This window comes from Ursus maritimus, unplaced genomic scaffold (genome assembly GCF_017311325.1).
Source record: "Ursus maritimus isolate PB19 unplaced genomic scaffold, ASM1731132v1 scaffold_18, whole genome shotgun sequence".
NCBI lineage: Eukaryota > Metazoa > Chordata > Mammalia > Carnivora > Ursidae > Ursus > Ursus maritimus.
In genome coordinates this window covers 16,347,489-16,369,356 of record NW_024424230.1, presented here as the reverse complement: position 1 = coordinate 16,369,356, position 21,868 = coordinate 16,347,489, and the positions used below count along the sequence as shown (strand labels likewise).

Below are 21,868 nucleotides of genomic sequence, written 5' to 3'. Positions count from 1 at the left end.
AGTAGTCCTAGTTAGGGAACCGTCCCTAGCGCATGCCTCACTGACCCTGCTGCCTGTTGGTTCTGAAGGTCAAGGGTGTGACCGCAGGGCCCTAGCAGGACTAATGGGCCCACTGCCCCTCATTCCTTGCCTGCCAACTTTTGACTCCACCAGGCTTGGAGAGAGGTGTACGCCTTCACAGGCAACGGGGCTCTTCTTCCTTCGCTCCCTCCCACCTTTCCTCCCTCCCGCCTTCCCTCCCTTCCTTCCTGCTGCCCGACTCTACTTACAATTACCATAATCATTTAAAAATTTTGCCTAATAATGCTGCAGTGTTTCTGTGCTGATGTTCTGGGTCTTTCTTCTCGAATCACTGAATTTTTAAAATTAAACTTTTTATTTTGAGATAATTTTAGATTCATGTAAGAAATAATACAGAGATGCTATGTACTCTTTATTTAGTTTCCCCCAGTAGTACACTTTGCAAAACTGTAGAACGGTATCATAACCGGGATATTGACATCGGTGCCATGAGTCTACAGAATGTTTCCATAACCAAAAGGGTCTCTCATATTGCCTGTTTAGAGCCACTCCCATCCACTACTTAACCCCAAGCATTCTCCATTTTTATTCTGTTGGTATTTCAGGAGTGCTTTGTAAATGGAGCCATACCGTCTGTAACGTTTGGGGATTGGCTTTTTGTACTCAGCGTCATTGCCTGGAGATTCATCCAGGTTGTGGCATGTACCCGGAGTCTGTTCTTTTAAATCACTGCGTAGTATCCCTGGTGAGGTTGTCCCACAGGGTGTTCACCTTTTGGTCTTTGAAGGACGGTCTGCACTGTTTGCAGTTTGGGGTCATTACGAATAAAGCTGCTGTAAATATTTGTGTACAGGTTTTTGTGTGAACATGAGTTCGAGTTTGCTGGGGTAAATGCCCACAAGGACAGTTGCTGGGTCGTATGGTAGTTGCATATGGGTATTTTTAAGAAATTCTTTGCCAGAGTGGCTGAACCATTTTATAGTCCATGGGCAGCAAATGGGTGATCAGCCTCTTCGCCAGCTTTTGGTGGTGGTATTTTCCATTTTAGCCATTTTGGTAGGTGTGTGATAGCTGCTGGGGTTTTAACTTGCAGTTTTCCAGTAGCTGATGATGTAGAACGTCTTTCTTCATGTGTTTATTTGCCCTCTGTCTGTCCTTTCTGGTGAAATGTCTCTTCAAGTCTTTTGCCCATTTTCTATTTAGATCATGTTTGTGTTTTTTTAGCTGTTGAGTTTTCGGAGTTCTTGTTATATTCAGATACTAGTCCTTTGTTGGGCACGTGGTTGCAAGTCTTTTCTCCCAGTTGTGGCTTGTCTTTCCATTTTTTTGAAAGTTTTTTTGAAGTACTTTTGAGCCTTTGCATCTTTTAAACCGGTCTTTGGCAGAGCAAATGAAGTCCAGTGTACCGTTTTCCTTTTTACAGTTCATGTTTTTGGTGTCGAGCCTATTTTTCGCTCTAGATCCTGAGAATTTTTTCCTGTGTTTTTTTCGTAAAAGTTTTAGAGTTTTAGTTTTTGTATTGAAGCCTGTGATCCATTTGGGTTAGTTTTTATATAAGGTATGAAACTTAGGCTGTGTTTTGTTGTTGTTGTTGTTTGTTTGTTTTCCCCATGCACGCCTTCTTCCTCTAATACCATTTGTCCAGAAGGCGGCTGTCTTATCTTTACTGAATTGCCTTAGCACCTTCATTGAGTATCAGTTGGGCATATATATATATTATTTAAAGTAAACTCTGTGCCCAGTGTGGGGCTCAAACTCACAAACCCAAGGTCAAGAGTTGCATGCTCTATCTACTAAGCCAGCCAGGTGCCCCTCAATTGGGCGTATTTGTGTGTGGCTATTTCTGGGTTCTGGATTCTGTTCTGTTGATTTACATGTCTGTCCCTCCACCAGTACAACACAGCCTTGATGATAGTGACCATAAAGTGTCTTAAAATCCAGTACACTGACGTGCCCAACTTTATTCTTTTTTCTCGAAATAATTATTTTTCTTTAATTGAAGTATAGTTGACACTTTAAGCTCGTTTTTAACAATTCTAGGCAAAAAGTTCTTTTGCTTTACCTTATAAATTTTAGAACAGTCTTGTCTATATCTTCAGAATATTCTGGGATTTTGATAGGAATTACATTAAATCTGTATATATCGACTTGGGGAGAATTGATATCTTTACTATGTTGAGTCTTCCAGTTCATGAACATTTATTTATTTATGCATTTATTTAAAGATTTCTAATATTTATTTGAGAGAGAGAGAAAACATGTACGTGAGTGGGGGGGGAGGAGCAGAGAGAGGGGGACAAGTAGACTCTGTGCTGAATGTGGAACCCAACATGGGGCTTGATCCCACGACCTAAGCCAAAGTCAAGATGCTCAACTGACCGAGCCACCCAGGCTCCCCTCTCCATTTATTTAGATCGTTTTGTGGTTTTCATCATACAGGTCCTCTAAATGCCTTGTTTTGCTCTTTTTTCCTTCCTAACAGTTGCAAATGGTATTATATTTTTCAGTGTTCACATGTTGATTATGATATATTGAAATACGTTGATTTTTCTATATTTATCATGTACCCCCTGACTTTGTTGAACTCACTTATTGGATTCAGTGTTTTGGGGGAATAAATTACATTGAGTTTTCAGGTATTGAACCAGCCTTGCAATCCCTGGAATGAATCCCACTTGATCAGGCTATATGATTCTTTTTATATATTGTGAAGTTTATGTGCTAATATTTTACGTTAGAGTTTTACATGTATATTCATATTTTTTTTGGTACTGTCTTTGGTTGGTTTTGGACAGGTTAATGTTAGCTTTATATAATGCACTGAGAGGTATTCTCTTCTATTTTCCAGAAGAGCCTGTACAATTAGTGTTCATCTTCCTTTCAATATTTGGTAGAATTCCTCAGTGAAACCATCTGGGCCTGGAGATTTCTTTGGGGATTTTTCTTTTCTGTAATGGTAGAAGGACTCTATCACTTGGTGGAGGGATGAAAGGCCCTCTTCCCTGCTGGCTTTGACACCATCTGGGCAGGGGTGTTGGGACAACTTACTACAGTTGCAAGAGGGTGGGAGTCTGTGCCACACTGGAACTTGGCAAGGTGGGTGTGGGGCCGCAGCGTTCCCTGTGGTGGTTGGGTGGAGTAGAGGTCATTGTTTAAAAAGTTTTCTCTTTTGTTAGCCTGGCCCTTTCCTGCTTCTTTGGCTAGTGATAGCAGGCTTTTCTTCCGGTCTTTTTTTTGGGGGGTCTCTACCTATTGGTGTTTTCGGGTTGCCAGTTTCTTCAGCTCCAAACGTGGGGATATATGAAGCAAAAAGACACCGAGAGAACGCATCAGTGTGTCACTCTAGGGTCCTGAGGTCCCATGCCAGCCTGCCTTCTCTCTGTTTCTCAGAGTCTTTTTAATGTCTGTTTTATATATAATGCCCAGGAGTTTCAGTTGTATTTAGTGCAAGGAATAGGGAAAGGTACCTCCGTTCCCTTTTCCTGGAAGTAGCAGTTTCCCTCTGTGTAAACCTTCTGTGGAGCTGCTGTGTCTTCAGGGAGAGATGCCATAATTACATCGCTGGGCTCAGCCTGAGCCTTCCAGCCTGTGATTCCGGTTGTTTTTTGGGACTAGGTGTCCTGGGAGCATAGCATTCTGCTTGGCGGTTCGGAATTCCTCTCTTCTCTCCCGCTCAGACATTTCCACGTACCCTTGCTCTTAGCCCACCTGTGAAAGCAATTAGGGATGAGGTGGCGAAGCTCTTCTTTTCCCTTTGTCGTCTGTGGAGCCCAGCCTCCAAAGACCCCGCCCAGCCTTTCCCTTGGGAACCACCTTTTCTTGGTTGAGCACAATCACCGTTACCCTTTCACCTCTCATTTCCTCCCCGTTTAGATGTTGACTCCCATTGCTGTGGGGATGGGTCTTTCCGGGAGTTTCCCCGAGAGTGCTTGTTGAAACCCAGCAAGGGGTCTCTTTTTCTGTTAACACCAACTGTGGCCGCATGTGCTGGATCTCCTCCCTCCTCCCACCGTCTCCCCACAGGTGCACGTTTAGCCTTTCCAGAACTTCCAAGAACGTAATGGGATGAAGGAAGGTTTTGGTGGCATTTGCCAGTTACGCCTCCTCATCGAAAGGTTCTGTGGACCATCTGTATAAAAGTAATGATCGCCACAGGGAATCGGAGTGCCGTTTATTAACAACTGGCCCCTGGCTGAGGACACCTGCTGGTGCAGGCCTCTGCTAAGAGCTGGGTGGGAATGTATGGGTTAGCCCAAGGCCAAGCCAGAGTCCAAGTCCTGGAATTCCATCACACTCTGACACGTGATGGCGCAGGACCCCAGGCTGCTTAGCCCGAGGTTGGACTGCCCTGCCCATGTCTGCTGATCCCCTAGAGGAACAAGCCCCTGAAGGGGAGGCTGGGACGGCAAAGAATCTTGAGTGGATCATTTCCCCACCCAACCCGCGCGGAACCAAGCAGTGCAGTGAAAATGGGGCTGGGCACTTGACTTTTTAACACCAGTAAATCTGCCCTGCCTGGAGGTTTTTAGTCCGACCTGTCTGCTTACAATAATCCCTGCTTTGGGGCACACTGAGAAAAGGAGTGCGTGGCAGGATGGAGAAGCTTCTGTGTTCTCCATGAAGTATTTAAGAGCTGACAACTGTACTGTTAATAATTGATATTAAAATGTATTGGAATGTCATTGCTTCACCTCTCAGTAAAACCATGACTAAATTTAGCCAAGTACAGACCAGAAGTGCACGCTGTAACCCCTTAATTGGTAGAATGTTTTCTTCCTGTAGAATGGACATCAGCCATAGAAGCAGAGAATGTCACAGGTCCTTCGGTCAACCCTTTGTTCTACAGTGGGAGAAACAAATGCCCAAAGAGTGGCAGAATGGGGACTCAAGGCAAGATTTCTTTGTAGCTGGTTCATCATTCTTTCCGCTTTGTCATGCTGATAACCAGGGATGTAGAAGCATTTGACGGTGGCAGGGACCGCCACCATAAGAATGGAATCTTGGGTTCTAGCCAGGTCAGCTGCAGGAGTGCGGCGAGAGGGGACTTTGCTGCAGCGGGCCTCATTTTCAGGGACTGCTGGTGCGGCTTAGTTTCTGAGCGTCATTAACACAGCACACCACGTGTGTTAAATTATCTTGAGCAGCGGGAGCTGCTTCTGGAAGCCATGGAGCCCACCACCATGCCCTCGCCCACCCCAAATCTTACTAGCCATAGACCCACAACTCTTGCTTGGTCCTGCTCTTGTAAGTGCGTAATCTAAATTCTGGTCGGACTAGTCCTGTCCCAGTTTGGCTTTAGCTTATCACCCTTTTCTCCCGAGATTATCGTCTGAGTAGATTATATGTGCTGACCATACCCCGTTCTGCCAATATGCTCTTCTGTCAACTCTTATTCGAAATTTTTAGTGTAGCAGAATGATTTGCGGACAAAACCACCACAACCCACCAGTTTGGAAACAAAAGGAGACAGAAGCATTTCTGTTATAAACCTTGCTTTGTGTTTTTTCCAATCTGAGTGAGATCTGAAATGAAATGCCCTGTGTTCTCATCGTGAAATGGGATGAAAGTGAGAGCCAGAAAGCAAACTGGTGTGCTTTATTATTACTGGTATTATTTTGGGGGTCATTTTGCTGTAGCTAGAAGACTACAAAACCGCTGTCAATGGGACGAACAGTTTATGTAGCACGGGGGCTGACTATGAAGCCCGCGGTGTTTTGATCTTCAGAGCCATGTTTCAGGCCGCTGCCTGCTTTGGTGTGTTTGAAATGTAAGCACAATACATGGTGTATTTACTCCTATTTCTCCAGCTTTTCTCACCTTTCCCAGGCAATTTTTCTCACCTTTCCCAGGCAGTTTTTCTCCTTAAAGCATGAACTGGAACACACAGAATTATTTTCCTTGTTAAACAGATAATTCCTCTCGCGTGCAAGGAGCCCTAGCATCCCTGAGTCCTCCATAGGGCCCTGATGCGCACGGTTCCCCTTAGTTCCCCTTCCTCCCAGCCTGCGTCTGTCCGCCCACCAGCTGCAGGAGGCGGGGCCAGGACCGGGCAGGGAAGGCACAATATGAGTAATTGTCGCATACGGAATGTGATTTCTTTTCAGCTTTATAGTCCTGTAGCTTTCTCGTGTTACTTGACTCTGGAAAGGTAATATCTTACTTTAAAAAGTAGCAGTCTGCCCCAGCGTAGAAATTAGCTGTTTATTAACAAAGTACTGAAAATATTTGTCCTTTTTCAAATGATACAAGTAAAATGTCAGAAGACACATGAAACTCCTTAAGTGCATTTTATTACGGTAAACCCTTGAATAATGTGGGGGTTAGGGGCACCCATCCTCCACGCTGTCGAAAATCCATGTGTAACTTTTGCCTCCCCCCCCAGAACTTAACTACTAATAGTCTACTGGGTTGTTCTAAAGTTTTTATTTAAGTTCTAGTTAGTGAACATATAGTGAAATCTCGGCTTCAGGAGTAGAATGTAGGGATTCATCACTGACGCGTCACACCCAGTGCTCATCACAAGGGTACTCCTTAGTCCCCATCCCCCATTTAGCCCAGCCCCTGCCACCTCCTCAACTACTAGCCTGCTGCTGACTTGGAAGCCAACAGAACATAAACAGTTGATGAACACATATTTTGTATGTTACATGCGTTATATATCCTTATAATAATAAGGTAAACTAGAGAAAAGGAAATCGCAAGGAAGAGAAATTACACTCAGTACTGTACTGTAAAAAATATCCCCACGTAAGTGGACCCTCGCAGTTCAAACCACGTTGTTCAAGGGCCAACTGTATACTTCCTCCATTGGAACAGTTAAGTACTGTCACATTAAACTGCTTTATCCTCTTGTAAATAGCCTCAACTTGTAGAGAATTAGAGTTTTAAGATATATTTTAGTTCCTTTGGTTTTAAGAAAAGGGAAGGAAAGTCAGATTCTTGTAAACCACAAAGAAATCCTGGCCTGCCGCCGTGCTGCTGTGTCCCTCAAATCCAGAGAACGGCTGTCATCACCACGAATTCAGAGTGTCCCAGAGAAGCTAATGGGATATTCTCCGTAGTGCTGTGAAAATGCCGCACCTCTGTCGGAGGAAGCGGGGGAAGCGCAGCGTTATCTGAAACAGGTAGAGGGAAACAAATGAGAACTCCAGGGGTACTCTTAGGTCCTAATCATGTGAGTTTAAAACTGTTGATACGACACAAGCATCAAGGAGGGGAGAATGTCTACAACCAAAATACCATGCTTTTTCTCAAAATGGAATGGAGGCAAGGAGTGGAAGCAGGTACCCAGAGAGAAATGTGGGAGCAAATACAGTGTCTGTGCATGAATATATATATATACGTATATATATATATGTGAACTAGAGATAAGGTCTTTATCCAGTGTGATTCCCCAGTGACTGAATTCTCCCATTTCAGTAATTGCAAAATATGGACGCATTTTGTTTTGGGGCGGTAGTGCCTACTGGCTCCCACTTTCTCCTTGAACTTCTGTCTCTAAAGTGGGCGAGAAGCCTCAGCCAGTGGAAATGGGTGAGTGCAAATACGTGGAGCTAGTCAGTGGCCGGGGTGGGATGGCCGCCAGCAGCCCTCCCAGAGCCCCACGGGCCGGACCGCCCCACCACACGGTGCGTCACGAAGGGACTTCCCCTCTCCAGGAAACGGGTATGAGCAAGGTTGGTATTTGTTGTTGGTATCTGTTACTCTAACATATTTTTCATAGCCTTTGCAGTTAGAGAGTTCTGTTGTAAGGAACACGTCAGAGTTCATAAAATCTCTTTTTGAATCATTTCGATCCTTATTTTAGTTGACCTGCTAGCAACAAAACCTTTTCACAAGTATTTCCATGACTGTTTATATATGTATTGTAAACGACTCAGTGTCTAACAGTGAAGGTTAAGTGATTCATTGTGAATTTTATATGTATCATGAAGGATATTTGTTGATGTTGATGAGAGAGAATGTGAAAGTTATTTTCAGCTTTTTTTTTTTTTTTTTAGAATTTCTTTTGTTTGTGTTGCCGTTTTTCCCTATTATAAACTAGCATAACCATGTTGCTTTAGATAAAGAGAAGTTGTAGCGATGGTGTCCACTCAGATCCTAACATAATGGTCAGGCAGTTCTAATAGATTAAGTAGTGAGCTCTAAGGTCCAAAAATGGACGCAGCTTCCCAATGATCTCACTCACCTATGTCCTAGATCATTATGAGAAGTGAACGGGATGTTGCATTTACATGTGTTTAAAGTACTTGGTTCATCACTCGGCCCATAGTGGAATGAGGTCCATATCTAAGGTGTGTGTGGAAACGCAGATGTTATGATTCACTGCCTGGCATTAATGACCATGTGGCGAGAGCAAATAGAAGACCTGAGTTCAAAGGAACCATTGATTACCTGTGATAGTGTAGACATCAGCAGGGTCTTCTAATGCATGAAGGTGTGGTTGGCTTTTCCTTGTTGTGGCTTGTTTTAACCTTGGCCCTATGTGTCGTTAGAAAAGGAATGCTTTTTTAAAAATGACGCTGGCCTCATCAGAGCTGCCTATAATGTTCTTATTTTGTGATTATAATAAACATTTTGTGGGATAACATTTGTATTTAGTCCTTTCAGGAGGAAAATCAGATTTTTCAAGCAAGTTTCTGGTTTTCCATGGTTTCAGTTGTTTAAAGTTCAGAAGTTTCAAGTCTTAATTTTGGGAGCTTGATTCAAAGGCTAAAAGAAAAAAAAATCTTTTAAAAATTGTATAACTCTGTCGTCAGTGTAAAAGGTCATTTTTAAATCTTAGCTAGAATTTGTATTTTGAGGATTTCTTTAACTGACTTTAGTACAAATTAGACATTTTAGAAGGTAGTAGATACTTGTTATATTAATGGCTAACTAGAATTTGAATATATTTTATTTTGTGCTATGTTAGGTTTATTTTGGAGTGGATGCAGTAAGTCCTCACTTGTATTTGCCTTAAGTTTTCTGCTTCTGTGTTTTAAAAATACGCCATGTTTACTGCTTACATCTAAGGGGATGAAAAATAGTGTGTTTCAGTTTTAGTGTGTTTCAGGTTTTCCTGATTAGCTAAATGTGTAGGGCCCTTTCCAAAGAGCATTTCTATCTTTATTTTATATAGGACTAGACTGTAAGCTTTTTATTTTTTTTAAATTTTTTGTAAAGATTTTATTTATTTATTTGACAGAGAGAGAGACAGCCGGCGAGAGAGGGTACACAGGCAGGGGGAGTGGGAGAGGAAGAAGCAGGCTCCCAGAGGAGGAGACCGATGTGGGGCTCGATCTCAGGACTCTGGAATCACGCCCTGAGCCGAAGGCGGACGCTTAACGACTGAGCCACCCAGGCGCCCCTAGATTTTAAACTTTTTAAAGTTTCAGTTTAATATCGAAATTTATGTATCTGAATTTGAGTTCATTGGTTTTATTATAAATCCTATAATGTCCAGCTCATTCACTGAAAGACCACCTCAAGTAGGAGAAGAACAGCTAATTGCTGTGGTCATTCTTTTGCATTCCTGTATTTTAGATTTCAGATAACTGAAGTGACTGGGAAAAGGAAGAAAGAGAAAGAAACAAACTGGATTAGTGTCTAATTTTTTTATTATTCTAAAGAAAGTTTTTTATGAGTTGTGGGAACTGGCTCCTGTTGAGATATAGATGCCTGTAAACGTGTAATTCTCCATTAAAACTGACTTGCTAATGTAATTTACAAGATTACCTCCTCTAATATCCCTTCTCCGCACTGAACAAAATGCAAAAGTAACAAAATTGGGAGTCTGCCTGAAGCTGCCGTTCTCTTTACTTGGTGCTTCGGGATGACCCTGACCACGTAGTAGGACCTATTATTTGTATTTTCCAGGGTAAGGGATATTACATTAAACGTTTAACTTTCAAGTTTTGCTTTTTTCCTTGGGCTTAGAATCCGTGATAGCAGTATTTGAAATGGGCATGTGCAGTTATTTGGGGGTTTTAACCACGCTTCTTTGCATATTAGAAAATACTTCGTAGGACCAACCCTGTTTCCCCCTTTGGTTTATCTAGAAGACTTGCACTGTCTGCCAGATGCTGCTTCCTAACCAGTGCAGTTACGCATCACACCAGAGAATCCATCAGCACAAATCTCCCTACACCTGCCCCGAGTGCGGGGCCATCTGCAGGTCGGTGCACTTCCAGAGCCACGTCACCAAGAACTGTCTGCACTACACACGGAGAGTTGGTTTTCGGTCAGTATACTGTTTGCTTACGTGCAAGTAAAGCCTGTTCGCTTTCGAGTTTCGAGCGGTCTGTGCCCACCGTTCTCGGGGTCCTACAGTGATACCTCAATTAACAGATCCTCTGGGAACCTAGTTCATTTGTGGTAGGGTTGATCTGAGTCCTTGTGGTATGGGCCCTCTGGTCTCTGCAGAGCTGATGGTAGATGGAGCCCATCGTCCTACAGAACCGTGCGTGTGGCAGCGTTCAGCTTTGACAGACTGTTAGAGGTGTTCCTGCGCCCTTTCCAGCACCCTTCTATTGTCACGCTCTCTGCGTTTGAACCCCTGTAAGAACACCGGGTTTTTCTGTACCTCTTAATACGTCTCCCCTGATCAAGACAGAAAGGGTGCATGGCCCCTTCCTTTTATTTCGTCCTGTCGAAGGATTGCGTGTTTGCCCTTTCCTAACACCGTCACTCTTGGTGGAAGAACCTTCCGCCCCAGGTAACCTTCCTCTATCACTCCTTCCCCATTATTCAAGTCCGGGCGTTTCCTTCGTCTCTGTTCATCTTAGCTAGGGCCCCTTTCCCTGCCCCCCGAGAATCTCAGATAATGTCTTTTACCACATCTGGCACATCTAATGTTCATTTAGAGAGCATGGAGTGATGAACTTGAACTTTACCTTCCCCCTTGTGACCTTCTGAAATGCATTCCTGTGCCTTTTATATTTTTTATGTATTTATATTTTGACTCCGCGAGGGTCAGCCAAGAAAACCTGCTGTTGCTACACAGTGTCTTTGTTAATAGAGGTATTACTGTACTGTGTGTTTATCTTCAAATTAAGTGTTTGGTCGCCTGTAACTTTAATGTTAGACTCTTAATACACAGTGCTATCTTCTAGTTGTACAGTTACGATATTTTTTTTTTTTTAAAGATTTTATTTATTTATTCGACAGAGATAGAGACAGCCAGCGAGAGAGGGAACACAAGCAGGGGGAGTGGGAGAGGAAGAAGCAGGCTCATAGCAGAGGAGCCTGATGTGGGGCTCGATCCCATAACGCTGGGATCACGCCCTGAGCCGAAGGCAGATGCTTAACCGCTGTGCCACCCAGGCGCCCCCAGTTACGATATTTTATAAAAATGAAGTCTAGTTGGTATAATTTGATGGTTTTATTTCAATTACATTTAGGTTACAGCATCATCGATGGCTCTGTCCATTTTTCTAACCCTAAAAGAGACTTCTTTCACATTTTTATCACATGCCTCCAAGCCTGTGATGCACAGCTGCTCAGTGCATTGGAATCTACCCTAGTAGGGAACGTTTGGTTTGGAAATTAAGGAACTAGAGTTTTTTTGTGCCAGTTTTGCCACTTTGTGGTAATTCACATATCCTTTCTATGCCACGGCGCCTCTGTCTGTAACACCGGTGTGGTGCCCGCTCCATCGCCACTGAGATGTTACCGAATAAAACAGGATAATGGAAATGCATGCTCTGAGTGCGGAGGAAAGTTAAACCTTGAAGGTGGCCTGGAGTCCACAAAACCCATACCCCATGTTTTGAAGCTATTATTACTGGGTTCTTTGTTTAATAATGGAAAGCAGTTCTGCACCATTTTCTCTGTGCTCTTCTTTGAACAGATGCCAAACTTTCCTCAAATGTTTATTCTTTGAGTATAATGAAAGTAAACTTAGGCTGGAATGAATAAAGGAAGTAGGACTTCTGCAATTCTCGCTATTCCTGGTGTCTTTCCTAAATTAAAACATGCTCTGTGCTCAGACTAAAAGTAATCAACTCAGTTGGAGAAGCCTATCCCTTGCTTTTCTTTTTTTTTTCCCCTCCACTAAGAGAGTTACTTAAATTTGGCACTTGGAATTTTAAAAATTTTTGTGTTTAGTATAGGTTTTTTTTTTTTTTTCTTGGACTCGAGGCTTAGAAGAGCTGTAAATACTTCTGTGTGTGTATTCTGCATAGTTCATGTTTACCTCTTTAGGTGGGAGAAAAAATATTTGACCTTAATTTTTTTTCCTGCTGCTTCAAATAATGGTTCCGCCTAATATTTGACGGGGACGTAGCAGCCTCTTGGCCTTGTTATTTCTCCCCGCTCTATAAGGGAAGCAGTACTTTTGCCTCTATACTCAATCATTTTCACTTTGTTTTTTATCTAGTCAGAGAAGTCTCTCTAACAAACCTCCCATGGCTCACTTGTCTCTTTGTGACTCAGTGTGCCTTAGTCTTTCTCTTCGTGATCATATCACATCTCCCAGATACTGAGGGGGTCACTCCTAACTCCTGGTCGTTTTGGTGAAAGTCCTAGGTTTCTATGAATTTTCCTACTCCCTGATCCATTGGATCTGCGTTTTGAAAGGGGGTCTATAGGATTGTATACTATAAACATTTAAAAAAAATTTTTTTTTTTACACGAAGAGGAACTTGATTGGTACCCAGAACACGAAGGACCTCAGGTACATGAAATACTTATTAATAGACAGGATTTGGGTAGCATGAAGATATTGGATGAACCCTTCACATCCTGTCTTCTGTTTGTCGTCTTTCCATTCCCCGTGGGCCTCTGTTGCCCCGGAACCTTTTCTTCCACCTGTGGGCAGCTGTTTTACAACTCCCTCTTTTCTTACCTGGTTTCAAACTCTCTGCTTTCTTTCCTCACGTTAAGGAGGGTTTTCCCTTGGCCTCCGTGGTACCCTTTGGGCCAGGCCTTACCTACCTCCTCCTTCACCTGTTGTCTAGATGCTTTAATTTCCAGTTTATTTTCCTTAAGATTAAATCTTCTCCCAGTCCAGGCGACGTCAGAGAATTAGTTCTTTGTTTCTTTTTGCCCTTTGAGCACCACCTTTCTGCCCTTGATGAGAAAATTTTTCTGTTTATGGTACCGCTGTGGAGGACCCTGCGCTTCATTCATGATCCATTTTTGTTTGATGGGATCTTCCTCTTTCGTAGGACTCAGAGGCTTCTAGGGCTGGGAAGAACTAAGAAGTGACTGAGTTCGACTCTTCCCCTTTTACACATGAGAAACAGGCCCAGAGAGGATCAGTAAGCTGTTGACGGTGAACCCAAAATAGTTTTCCGTGTGCTTGGGTGGCTTTACTGCCCGAAATAATAGTTCAAGTAGACAAGATAGAGGAGCTTTCCTTAATTATTGTCCTATCATGATTTGGTGTTTAATGTAACCGCTGCCGAACCCTGTGCCGGAAGTCATTGAAAATGTAACGCATGATGGCGTTTTCATGGAACGCTCGCAAAGCTTAATACGGCACGCTTTGTAGAACGCATACCCTTCAGAGAACGCCCCCTCTGTGTGACTTTGGAAGCACCTCCATGCATTCGGAAAGAAGGTGCTAGGAATGGAAGTACCTTAAATTCATGCAGAAGTGATGGAGCTCTGCCTGCTGGAAGGCGGGTCCTGTCTGCAGTCCCCCTTCCCCAAGTCGGCCCCCACCTTCTTGTCCAGGGACGTGTCTGCTCAGGTGCGTTACAGGTTACCTGCGCGGACTCTCCAGCGTTCACGGAGCCCACCCTCGGATGGCTCTCAGGTGTGAACACAGGGTGACGAGGTCCTCGAGTGAATATGTTACCAGTGTTGCTCAGAGTCCCTGCATGAGAAAGAAGAGCTTGGGGAGAAACATACCTAAGCGTCAGAGCTTGTTTCCAGAGGACTAGATGTGATCAGTTCACGAGCTATTGATCAAATCAGCACACGTTCAAGAAGTAAAGAAGTTAACTGGAAAGACTATTTAGCGATGTTGATTTTTCAGAGTTTATAATTCATGTTATTTCTTAAAACAAATGTAAGTGTACTTGAACTTATTTTCCAGGAGACAAACCAGCTAGGCGGTTAACCTTCTCTACCCAACAGGCCCCCTTAACTCCAGATCCATTGACCACATCAGTGTGTCCCACGAGACCGTGGCCATGGCTTCGGAGCCAGGACTGACTTGTTCTCTCTGTCCTCTATTGATGGCAGGCAGGTTGAGGCAGTGAACATTTCTTCCATTTGGAGATGCCATTTGGGCATAGGGGGGTGGTTAGGAACCTCAGGGCCTGGGGTCAGAATCCAGCGTGTGGGAGTGTTCTCCAGAGGCTCAAGTCATACGGTCTTGCCGTGTTCCCCGGTCTCGGTACTGTCCCAACCCTCCACTGGTCCCCCCCCACGCTGGAGTCTGGATTAGTTACTAGATGCCCAAGACATAGGCCATTTTTAGTTTTGTGTTTCTTCTTCATGATCTTCCTTCTTAAATATATAAAAATAATTTGACCTTTTATAAATAGAAAACAACACAAAACAAGACTGACTTCCTAAAAGCCATTAGAAGCCTCAAGAGGCCATTGTAAGATGCTCGCTGTACCTGACTTTGACAGTGAGGGTGCCCGTGTGTGATGGTCCCGTGCTGACGACCGCGTGTTTGTTTTCCTGGCAGGTGTGTCCATTGCAATGTCGTGTACTCTGACGTGGCCGCTCTGAAGTCCCACATCCAGGGCTCTCACTGTGAAGTCTTCTACAAGTGTCCTATTTGTCCCATGGCGTTTAAGTCTGCCCCAAGCACACATTCCCATGCCTACACGCAGCATCCCGGCGTCAAGATAGGAGAGCCGAAGTAAGTCCTGCTGCCTTCTGACTTTTATGCCACATGTCGTCACAGAGATTCAGAGGAGGGGCTAGTTCTGTGGAATGAAACTTAAGATACAAAGGATGATGCCACCGCGCAGATGTCGATGTTCCAGGAAACACAGCTGGTAGCTCCTCACTCCCTAAACCCTTCAGCTCTTTCTAGGGGACGCCTCCGTCCGCAGATGTCACTTATGACTTGGGCCCTTCAGTTTCTACGAATCAAGTGAATATTTACCAGGTTTGCCCTTTTTCTTAAGGTGATTTTAACAAATAAGTTTGAGCAGAACTATAAAATACCATCATCTTTCCTTTTTTAATTTTTTTTTAACATGGTTTCTTATAGGATGCGCTTTTCGTCATAACGTAATACAAAGTCAATTTAAAACACTGGTTACTGAATTTAACTTCATAGCCAGTATTAGTCCTTGACGAGCAAAAGCAGATTTCGTGTTTGTCTTAATCTTGCTCTTAATTTTGTCCGTTTTTGCTTTTTGGAGTCCTTAATAACGACGTGGTCCTGGGCAGTCCTGGTCTGCTTAGCCAAGAGGAGGGCGAGTGGGCTTTGGGTTCGAGTCCTCCCACCCACCCACCAGCTGGGAGGTCTGGGACTATCACATGCTCTGTTTCAACATCCGTTTTTCTCCCCCATAGAATGACGGTAGTGCTTACAGCACGGGGTTTGTGTGAGGCACACAGTCCCTCTGTCTGGAGCACGGAGGGGCTCAGTGGCTTTGGTGCTTTCCACATTTCCTCTCTGTTGTGTACACAGCCCTGGATTAGGTGCGGTTAAGCTTATTTCATTCCCGTATGATTTATGGCAACGTGGAATTTGATTGTTGGGTGAGGTTAGATTTCCTGCCCAAAGCTATTGGTGTGTTTCGCCCGTAACTCCATAATCAAGGAAGTATTGGAGGGAAGATGTACACATAGGCCATGTTACATGTGTCTGACTTTTACAGTAACATTTAGTTTGGGGAGATATGACTGCACACTATAGGGGTGTTTACTAAAAAATGAGGATACAATGAATTCTGTTCTAGAAAGACCTTCACTCTGATCTTTGTGGAGCCTCGAAATGAAACAATCTGCAGATTAGGTGATCCATATATAACCTGGTATCTTGACCCTGAAGATGCACTTCAGTGAACTCTAAGGTCTTCACTGTTCATGGTAGTAAAGCTTCTAGGCATTAAGGCAGTGTCCTGCCCCCAGTTAATACAGTTTTCAATATGGTTCTTTATTCAAATAAATAAAACTTTACTGAAATCTGGAATAGTAGTTGTTACCTGGGAATACAGGGCAGCAAATGAGTAAGATAAGCTTTCCAGTTTGAGTGATGCATAGGAAAAAATTTATTCTGGTATTTCCCTAAAATTATTTTTACTACAGTCGTTCTTTAATAAGTACCAACTCTGAAGATAGGCATTGACTACTGTGTTTTATTTTATTTTATTTTTTTTAAATATTTTGTCAGAGAGGGAGACAGAGTGCAGGCAGGGGGAGTGGAAGGCAGAGAGGGGAGAAGCAGGCTCCCCTCTGAGCAGGGAGCCCGATGCGGGGCTTGATCCCAGGACCCTGGGATCATGACCTGAGCCACCAGGAGCTCCATGACTACTGTGTTATAAACTGTAAAAGTAGGGGCGCTTGGGTGGCTCGTCGTTAAGCATCTGCCTTCGGCTCAGGGCATGATCCCAGGGTTCTGGGATCGAGCCCCGCATCGGGCTCCCTGCTCGGCGGGAAGCCTGCTTCTCCCTCTCCCACTCCACCTGTTGTGTTCCCTCTCTCGCTGTCTCTGTCAAATTAATACATAAAATCTTAAAAAAAAAAACACAAAAAAACTGTAAAAGTAAAAGAAAAAAAGCTGTAGGTGAAATACAACAAAACTGCCAAACCAGTGAACTTTACCTCAACTGCTATGACCCCAGGGGCTGCTCGTCAGCGCCCGTGTGTCACGACTGTGTTACAGCGGGCCTTGAGATCGCTCGTCCCTGCCACGTTTCCCCATTCAGGCTCCCGTAAAGCCTTCCTGTGCCGTGCTGGAATGCTGCCTGGCCTACACTTGATTCAGAAGCTTCCTTTTGACATTAAGTCCATCTCTGCTCTGTATATGTTAGCCCCCCAAAGTTAGTAGCCCCAACTACACTGAAGACTCAGGCACTGAAATCTCCTAGCAGGATTTGGTTAACAGGTGGTTATGCAGATGACTCAACATTATGCAAATGGTGTGCATTCATTTTTTTAAAGAGCAATATAAAAATAACCCTCCCCCATTTTCTTTAGAGACTATATGAGGTCTAAAAATACAGCCCCAGAAAGTCCTGTAGTCCTAGCACCTCAAATTGAAAAGCGCACAGTGCAAGTTTTTACATCTGTATTTTTTTAAGACTTTTATTTAACATGTACGTAGTGTTTCTTACATGCCAGGCACTGTTCCAGTGCTGTGTTTCTTGCTTTTCAGCGTGTGATCAGGCTTGTTACCCTGCTGTGTTAATAGAAAACTGTGGACACCCTTGCATCTTTTCTGGGTGATTCCAGATCAGTTTGAATGTCCATTCCTGGATTTCATGGTGATAGAGGTTTGTGTCTATTTTCGTCTTTTCCTTGACGTCTGATGAACAGCAGGTTTTTTGCTATTTTGTGCCTCCCTTTTATTGGCCGCTCTAAATGTATGTAAGTGGAGAAGTGAGACCTCCAAAGTCCAGAATTACGTAAGAGAGAGTTTCTGAGCCAGTCCCTGAGAAGTCAAGCACGTACTAAATTATAACAGTGGCATGGCGGAAGACTTTGGAGTCAGATGAGGCTGAATTTGAACCATGGCCCTGGGATTTGTGCAACATCCAGCAAATTCTGTCCTCTCTGAGCCCGTCCGGGAAACGGCTCACCTGCTGGAAGCGTGCAGGTTGTTGGCTGAGGACAGTGCTTTGCACTTAGTTCGATTCAGTCAGTGGTAATGAGGGAGGAGGTTCGTGGCAGTGATTTCAGAGCTTAGGATCGTTTGTTCCATTTGTTTTTACATTTGTATCAAGGGTTGCACCCTGTTCTGGAGAGTTTGGTTTGCTGTAAGTTGGACCTGAGTGTGGTTATTTGGTTTTAGCTTTCTTCTTTCTTTCTTCCTTCCCTTCCTTCCTTTCTTTCTTTCATAGGCTTTTTAACGAAGACTTTTATTAAGTTAGGCCCAGCGTGGAGCCCAACACGGGGCTTGAACTCGTGATCCTGAGATCAAGACCTGAGCTGAGATCAAGAGCCAGATGCTCAACCAACTGAGCCACCCAGATGCCCTGGTTTTAGCTTTCTATTTCTTTTTTTTCTCCTTCTTCCTCCCCCCCCCCCCCGGTCCCCTTAGTCTGGTTATTCCACCATTCCCTCAGTCTTGCAACTAGGGTAGGATTCAGTCAGACATACAGGATTGGCTTTCAGAGCCTTTTGCCACCCTCCAGGGCCTCGCCCGCCATTCCCACAGCCTGGGGATCCGGCCACGGTGTGTTCTGTCTGTTCCCCCTCCACGCTGCGCCCAAGCGTCGGCTTCACCGCTTCACCGTCCTGCCTGGCTTCCCTCCCCCACCGGGCTGCCTCCTGTGGTTTCCTTCCGTTGTAGTCGGAGAGTTTGCTCCATCTTCGTGTCCTAACTCTTCTGTGAGGTTCGTTTGTTTGGGCTTCGTTTTTTAGCATGAGCACCATTTTTTAACATTTCTCAGTAGTTCTGTCCTACGGGAAAGTTGTAAAACTCTACAGATGAACATCCCTTCATCTAGATTCCCCAGTTGCCCACATTCCTGGCATTTACTCCCACCATTTCTTTCTGCGTCTCCCTCTCTCTCTCTCTCTCTCTCTCTCTCTCGGTGAGGAATAATAGGACAGCATGACATAACTATTGGAGTGTGTTCTGCCTCTCCTCCCAAAAAGGTCACCCATGTATGTCCCCCCTGTTGAGCCCTCCCAGCCAGAGATGGGTGCTGATTACATTACTGCTCAGTGCGAGGATCCCATTAAAATTTCTCTAATAGATGAGAAAGTGTCTTTTTTAAAATTTTGGGTTCAAAATCCTATCCAGGAACATGTGTTGCATTTAATCGTCCTGTCTCCTCAGGGTTCTTCCGTCTGCAACAGTGGCTCAGTCCCCCCCCTCCTGTCTTTGGCCGTCCGAAAGAGGCTTCCGGCCCCTCATGCTCCGGATGACCCCCGTCCGTCGCTGCTTTCTTGTAGCTGGACGCAGGACACGTACTCTTGGCAGGAGGCTCCTTGTTGTGTCCCATCAGAGCCAGGCAGTGCCTGTGTGCGCTTCTGGCGGCGCTGCCGACCTCCCCCATCTAGTCAGGCTGGTGTCCGCCAGACCTCTCCGCCATGTAGTCACCACCTCCTCCCTCGTAAGCACTAGCAGCTCATGGGGCGGTATTCCAATATTGTACCAGCAAACCGTTCCTCAGAAAAATGCTCAAGTAAATCATTTATCTCCTCTTTAATACTTTCTTTGCTATTCAGTGGAAAGAAAAAAAAAGAAAAAAAGTCCAAGCAAACAACCCCCCCTCCCAAAGGAATGTAGCATGAATAAAATGGGCCATGCTGTTTTTCATGAAATAGTTCTTTCTGAAAATGTAAGAATAGAATCTTGGGAAAAGTTCTTAGCCTAGCTAGTAAATCTTCATTCTTTTCCCGAGACTGTTCTTTTTTTCTTACTGCTCTATGGTCATTACAGAAAAATCGAGAAGTACAGACAAGCAAAGAGAGTAAGAATACCTATAGTATCATCCAGCAGAGATGATGACAGTTGTGTAACCTTCCATGTCTTTTCTGCGCCCTTAAAATGCAACCATATCGTACATACTGTCTTGTTCCCTGTTGTTTGGATCGTGACAAAAATCTTTGCATTCATGGGTATATGTCTGTAGCACAGTTTGTGAAAAATGACATCGTTGCTCTTACTTCACTACTTACGTTACTGGGTGTTTGGGCTATTTTCAATTCTAAGCTGTTTTAAATAGTGAAGAAATGAATGTCCTCGTCACACATGGTACAGGTAATGCTGGCACAGCATCAGGGTGCCTCCTCTGAGCTGTGTGGGGACGTCCTGAAGTCCTCGAAAAGCCCCTCGGCGCTAAGTTACTGATATGTCAAGACCTTATAAAAACGTGTGCCGCTCAATCCAATTTAATTTATAAATTTTATGTAGGAAAAGGAAAAAAAAATTAAATCTGTCATTTACTGACAGAGCTACGAAGCGAGACGTGCTTTCTCACAAAGACCCTGAGAGGAAAGACCTGTGGTTTCTAGAGGCGTTCCTTTCTTTGGCTCTCGTGTGGAGATAACAAATGGAATCTCAACTCTGCTTTTTTCCTCTCTGACTTGTACCTTCAGTCAGTGTTTCTCTGCCATTTTCCTAAGCTGCTCACTGGGATTCTTTGTGCTTGTTCTCGAAGTTCTTCAAAGGAGACACAGGTGTCCCTAGGGTCTCCCCTGAGGACCAGGAAGACCTGGGGCAGTTACGGGAGAAAGGGGACCTAACTGTGGGCACGTTGAACGAGGTTGGTGGCTGGGGAGTCTAGTGCTTTCCCTCCTGCCTGAGCTTCAGTGGAAGGTGTTGATGGATGGAAGGCATTCTGTGTAGAAGGTTCAGGTCTCCTGAATTAGCTCAGGGAGGCTGCTTGACGGTAACATCAGGTATGGAAATGGTCTGTAGTAGACAGTATTTTAAACCATCTTAAGCACAGTAGATAACACAAATTGAAACAACAGTGGTATGGATTTTCTTTCTCTCTCTCTCTCTTTTTTTTGGGGGGGAGTGTATAATTGTTTATTGGTATAGGGCTTTCTGTGTTGAGAACATGTAGAGAAATGCAATTCAAGTGTAAAATTGCCCCTAACTCGAAAAGAAAACATGGGACAAGTAAGAGCTTATGCAGACATCAGAGCTGAACAGGCCTCCTTAGTTCATTAACAAGCGCTGTTTCAAGGTAGGGGACCACCACCCAGCTGCGTTCCTTGTCTTCTCTTAAAGAATACTTAAAAAAAAAAAAAAAATCAAGAGTGCTTTTGCTCTGTGTTAAAGTAACTAACAAGTGAAGATCTTGTACAAACCAGTGTCCTCTGTAGATCTGTAAGTAGTGCAATGGTCATTAATTTAGACTTCTGTTTTAGACTTCTATGCAAATGTGATGGAATGCGTCTTTACTCAAAATGTCAAGACAGATCTGCACTTGAGTGATGCCAGTTGCCTCCAAAAGATTGTTTCAAAGCTAAACTGTTTTGTTCTTTTTACCGTGTTTATGTGTTCTCACTGCCCCTGCCACCTGAATTCTTGAGATGTAAAGTAGCAGTTCCTTTGACTTCAGAGACGAGGGCTCACTGACATTTCCACGCACTTCTTCTGTTGTAGAGTAATATATAAGTGTTCCATGTGCGACACTGTTTTTACCCTGCAAACCCTGCTGTATCGCCACTTTGACCAACACATCGAAAACCAGAAGGTGTCTGTTTTCAAGTGTCCCGACTGTTCTCTTTTATATGCACAGAAGCAACTCATGATGGACCATATCAAGGTGTGTGCGCATCTCTCGTGTCCTTTAAGTAAATTGTAGACCCATTCATTGATCATAAGTCAAGGCTGAGCTGCAGATACAGAGAAAGCATGCATGCTGTCGAGGGAAGGGATGGGTGCTCGTTGTTGGTACAGAGCAATGTACGGAATGCTGCCATCGCACACTTGACTGATGCTTTTTATTCCCGAGTCCCAATCTGCATACAGTGAAAGACCAATGCAGAGTAACAAACGTAGGCCTGAGTCTAAAAGAAAAATAAGTATTAGGGCTCTTTTTTTTCCTTCACCTAAAAATGTGACTGTGAAGTTTACTTTAGAAATAGACAGGGACTCGAATTGTGTTAATTCGTTGTAAATATCAGTGTGTATTTAGAAAAATGAAGGTTTTCCCTTGAAATTATATAAGCGGTTAAATTTACATTATAATTGATGTTCCTGGATCTTTTTTTGGGGAGGGGGGTCTTTTTTTTTTTTTCCTGTCAAGGTTGCATGTAAATT

The 21,868-nt window shown here is 44.0% G+C and overlaps 1 protein-coding gene across 1 annotated transcript in view; it reads left to right on the top strand.

Moving 5' to 3' along the window:
* ZNF532 (zinc finger protein 532) overlaps positions 1-21,868 on the top strand; it is a 60,509-nt gene that overhangs the window by 5,812 nt on the left and 32,829 nt on the right. The window contains exons 2-4 of the mRNA XM_008705217.2: positions 10,062-10,243; positions 14,648-14,824; positions 21,209-21,371. Of these exons, the coding sequence (XP_008703439.2) occupies positions 10,062-10,243; positions 14,648-14,824; positions 21,209-21,371 (522 nt within the window). The remainder of the gene's footprint in view (positions 1-10,061; positions 10,244-14,647; positions 14,825-21,208; positions 21,372-21,868) is intronic.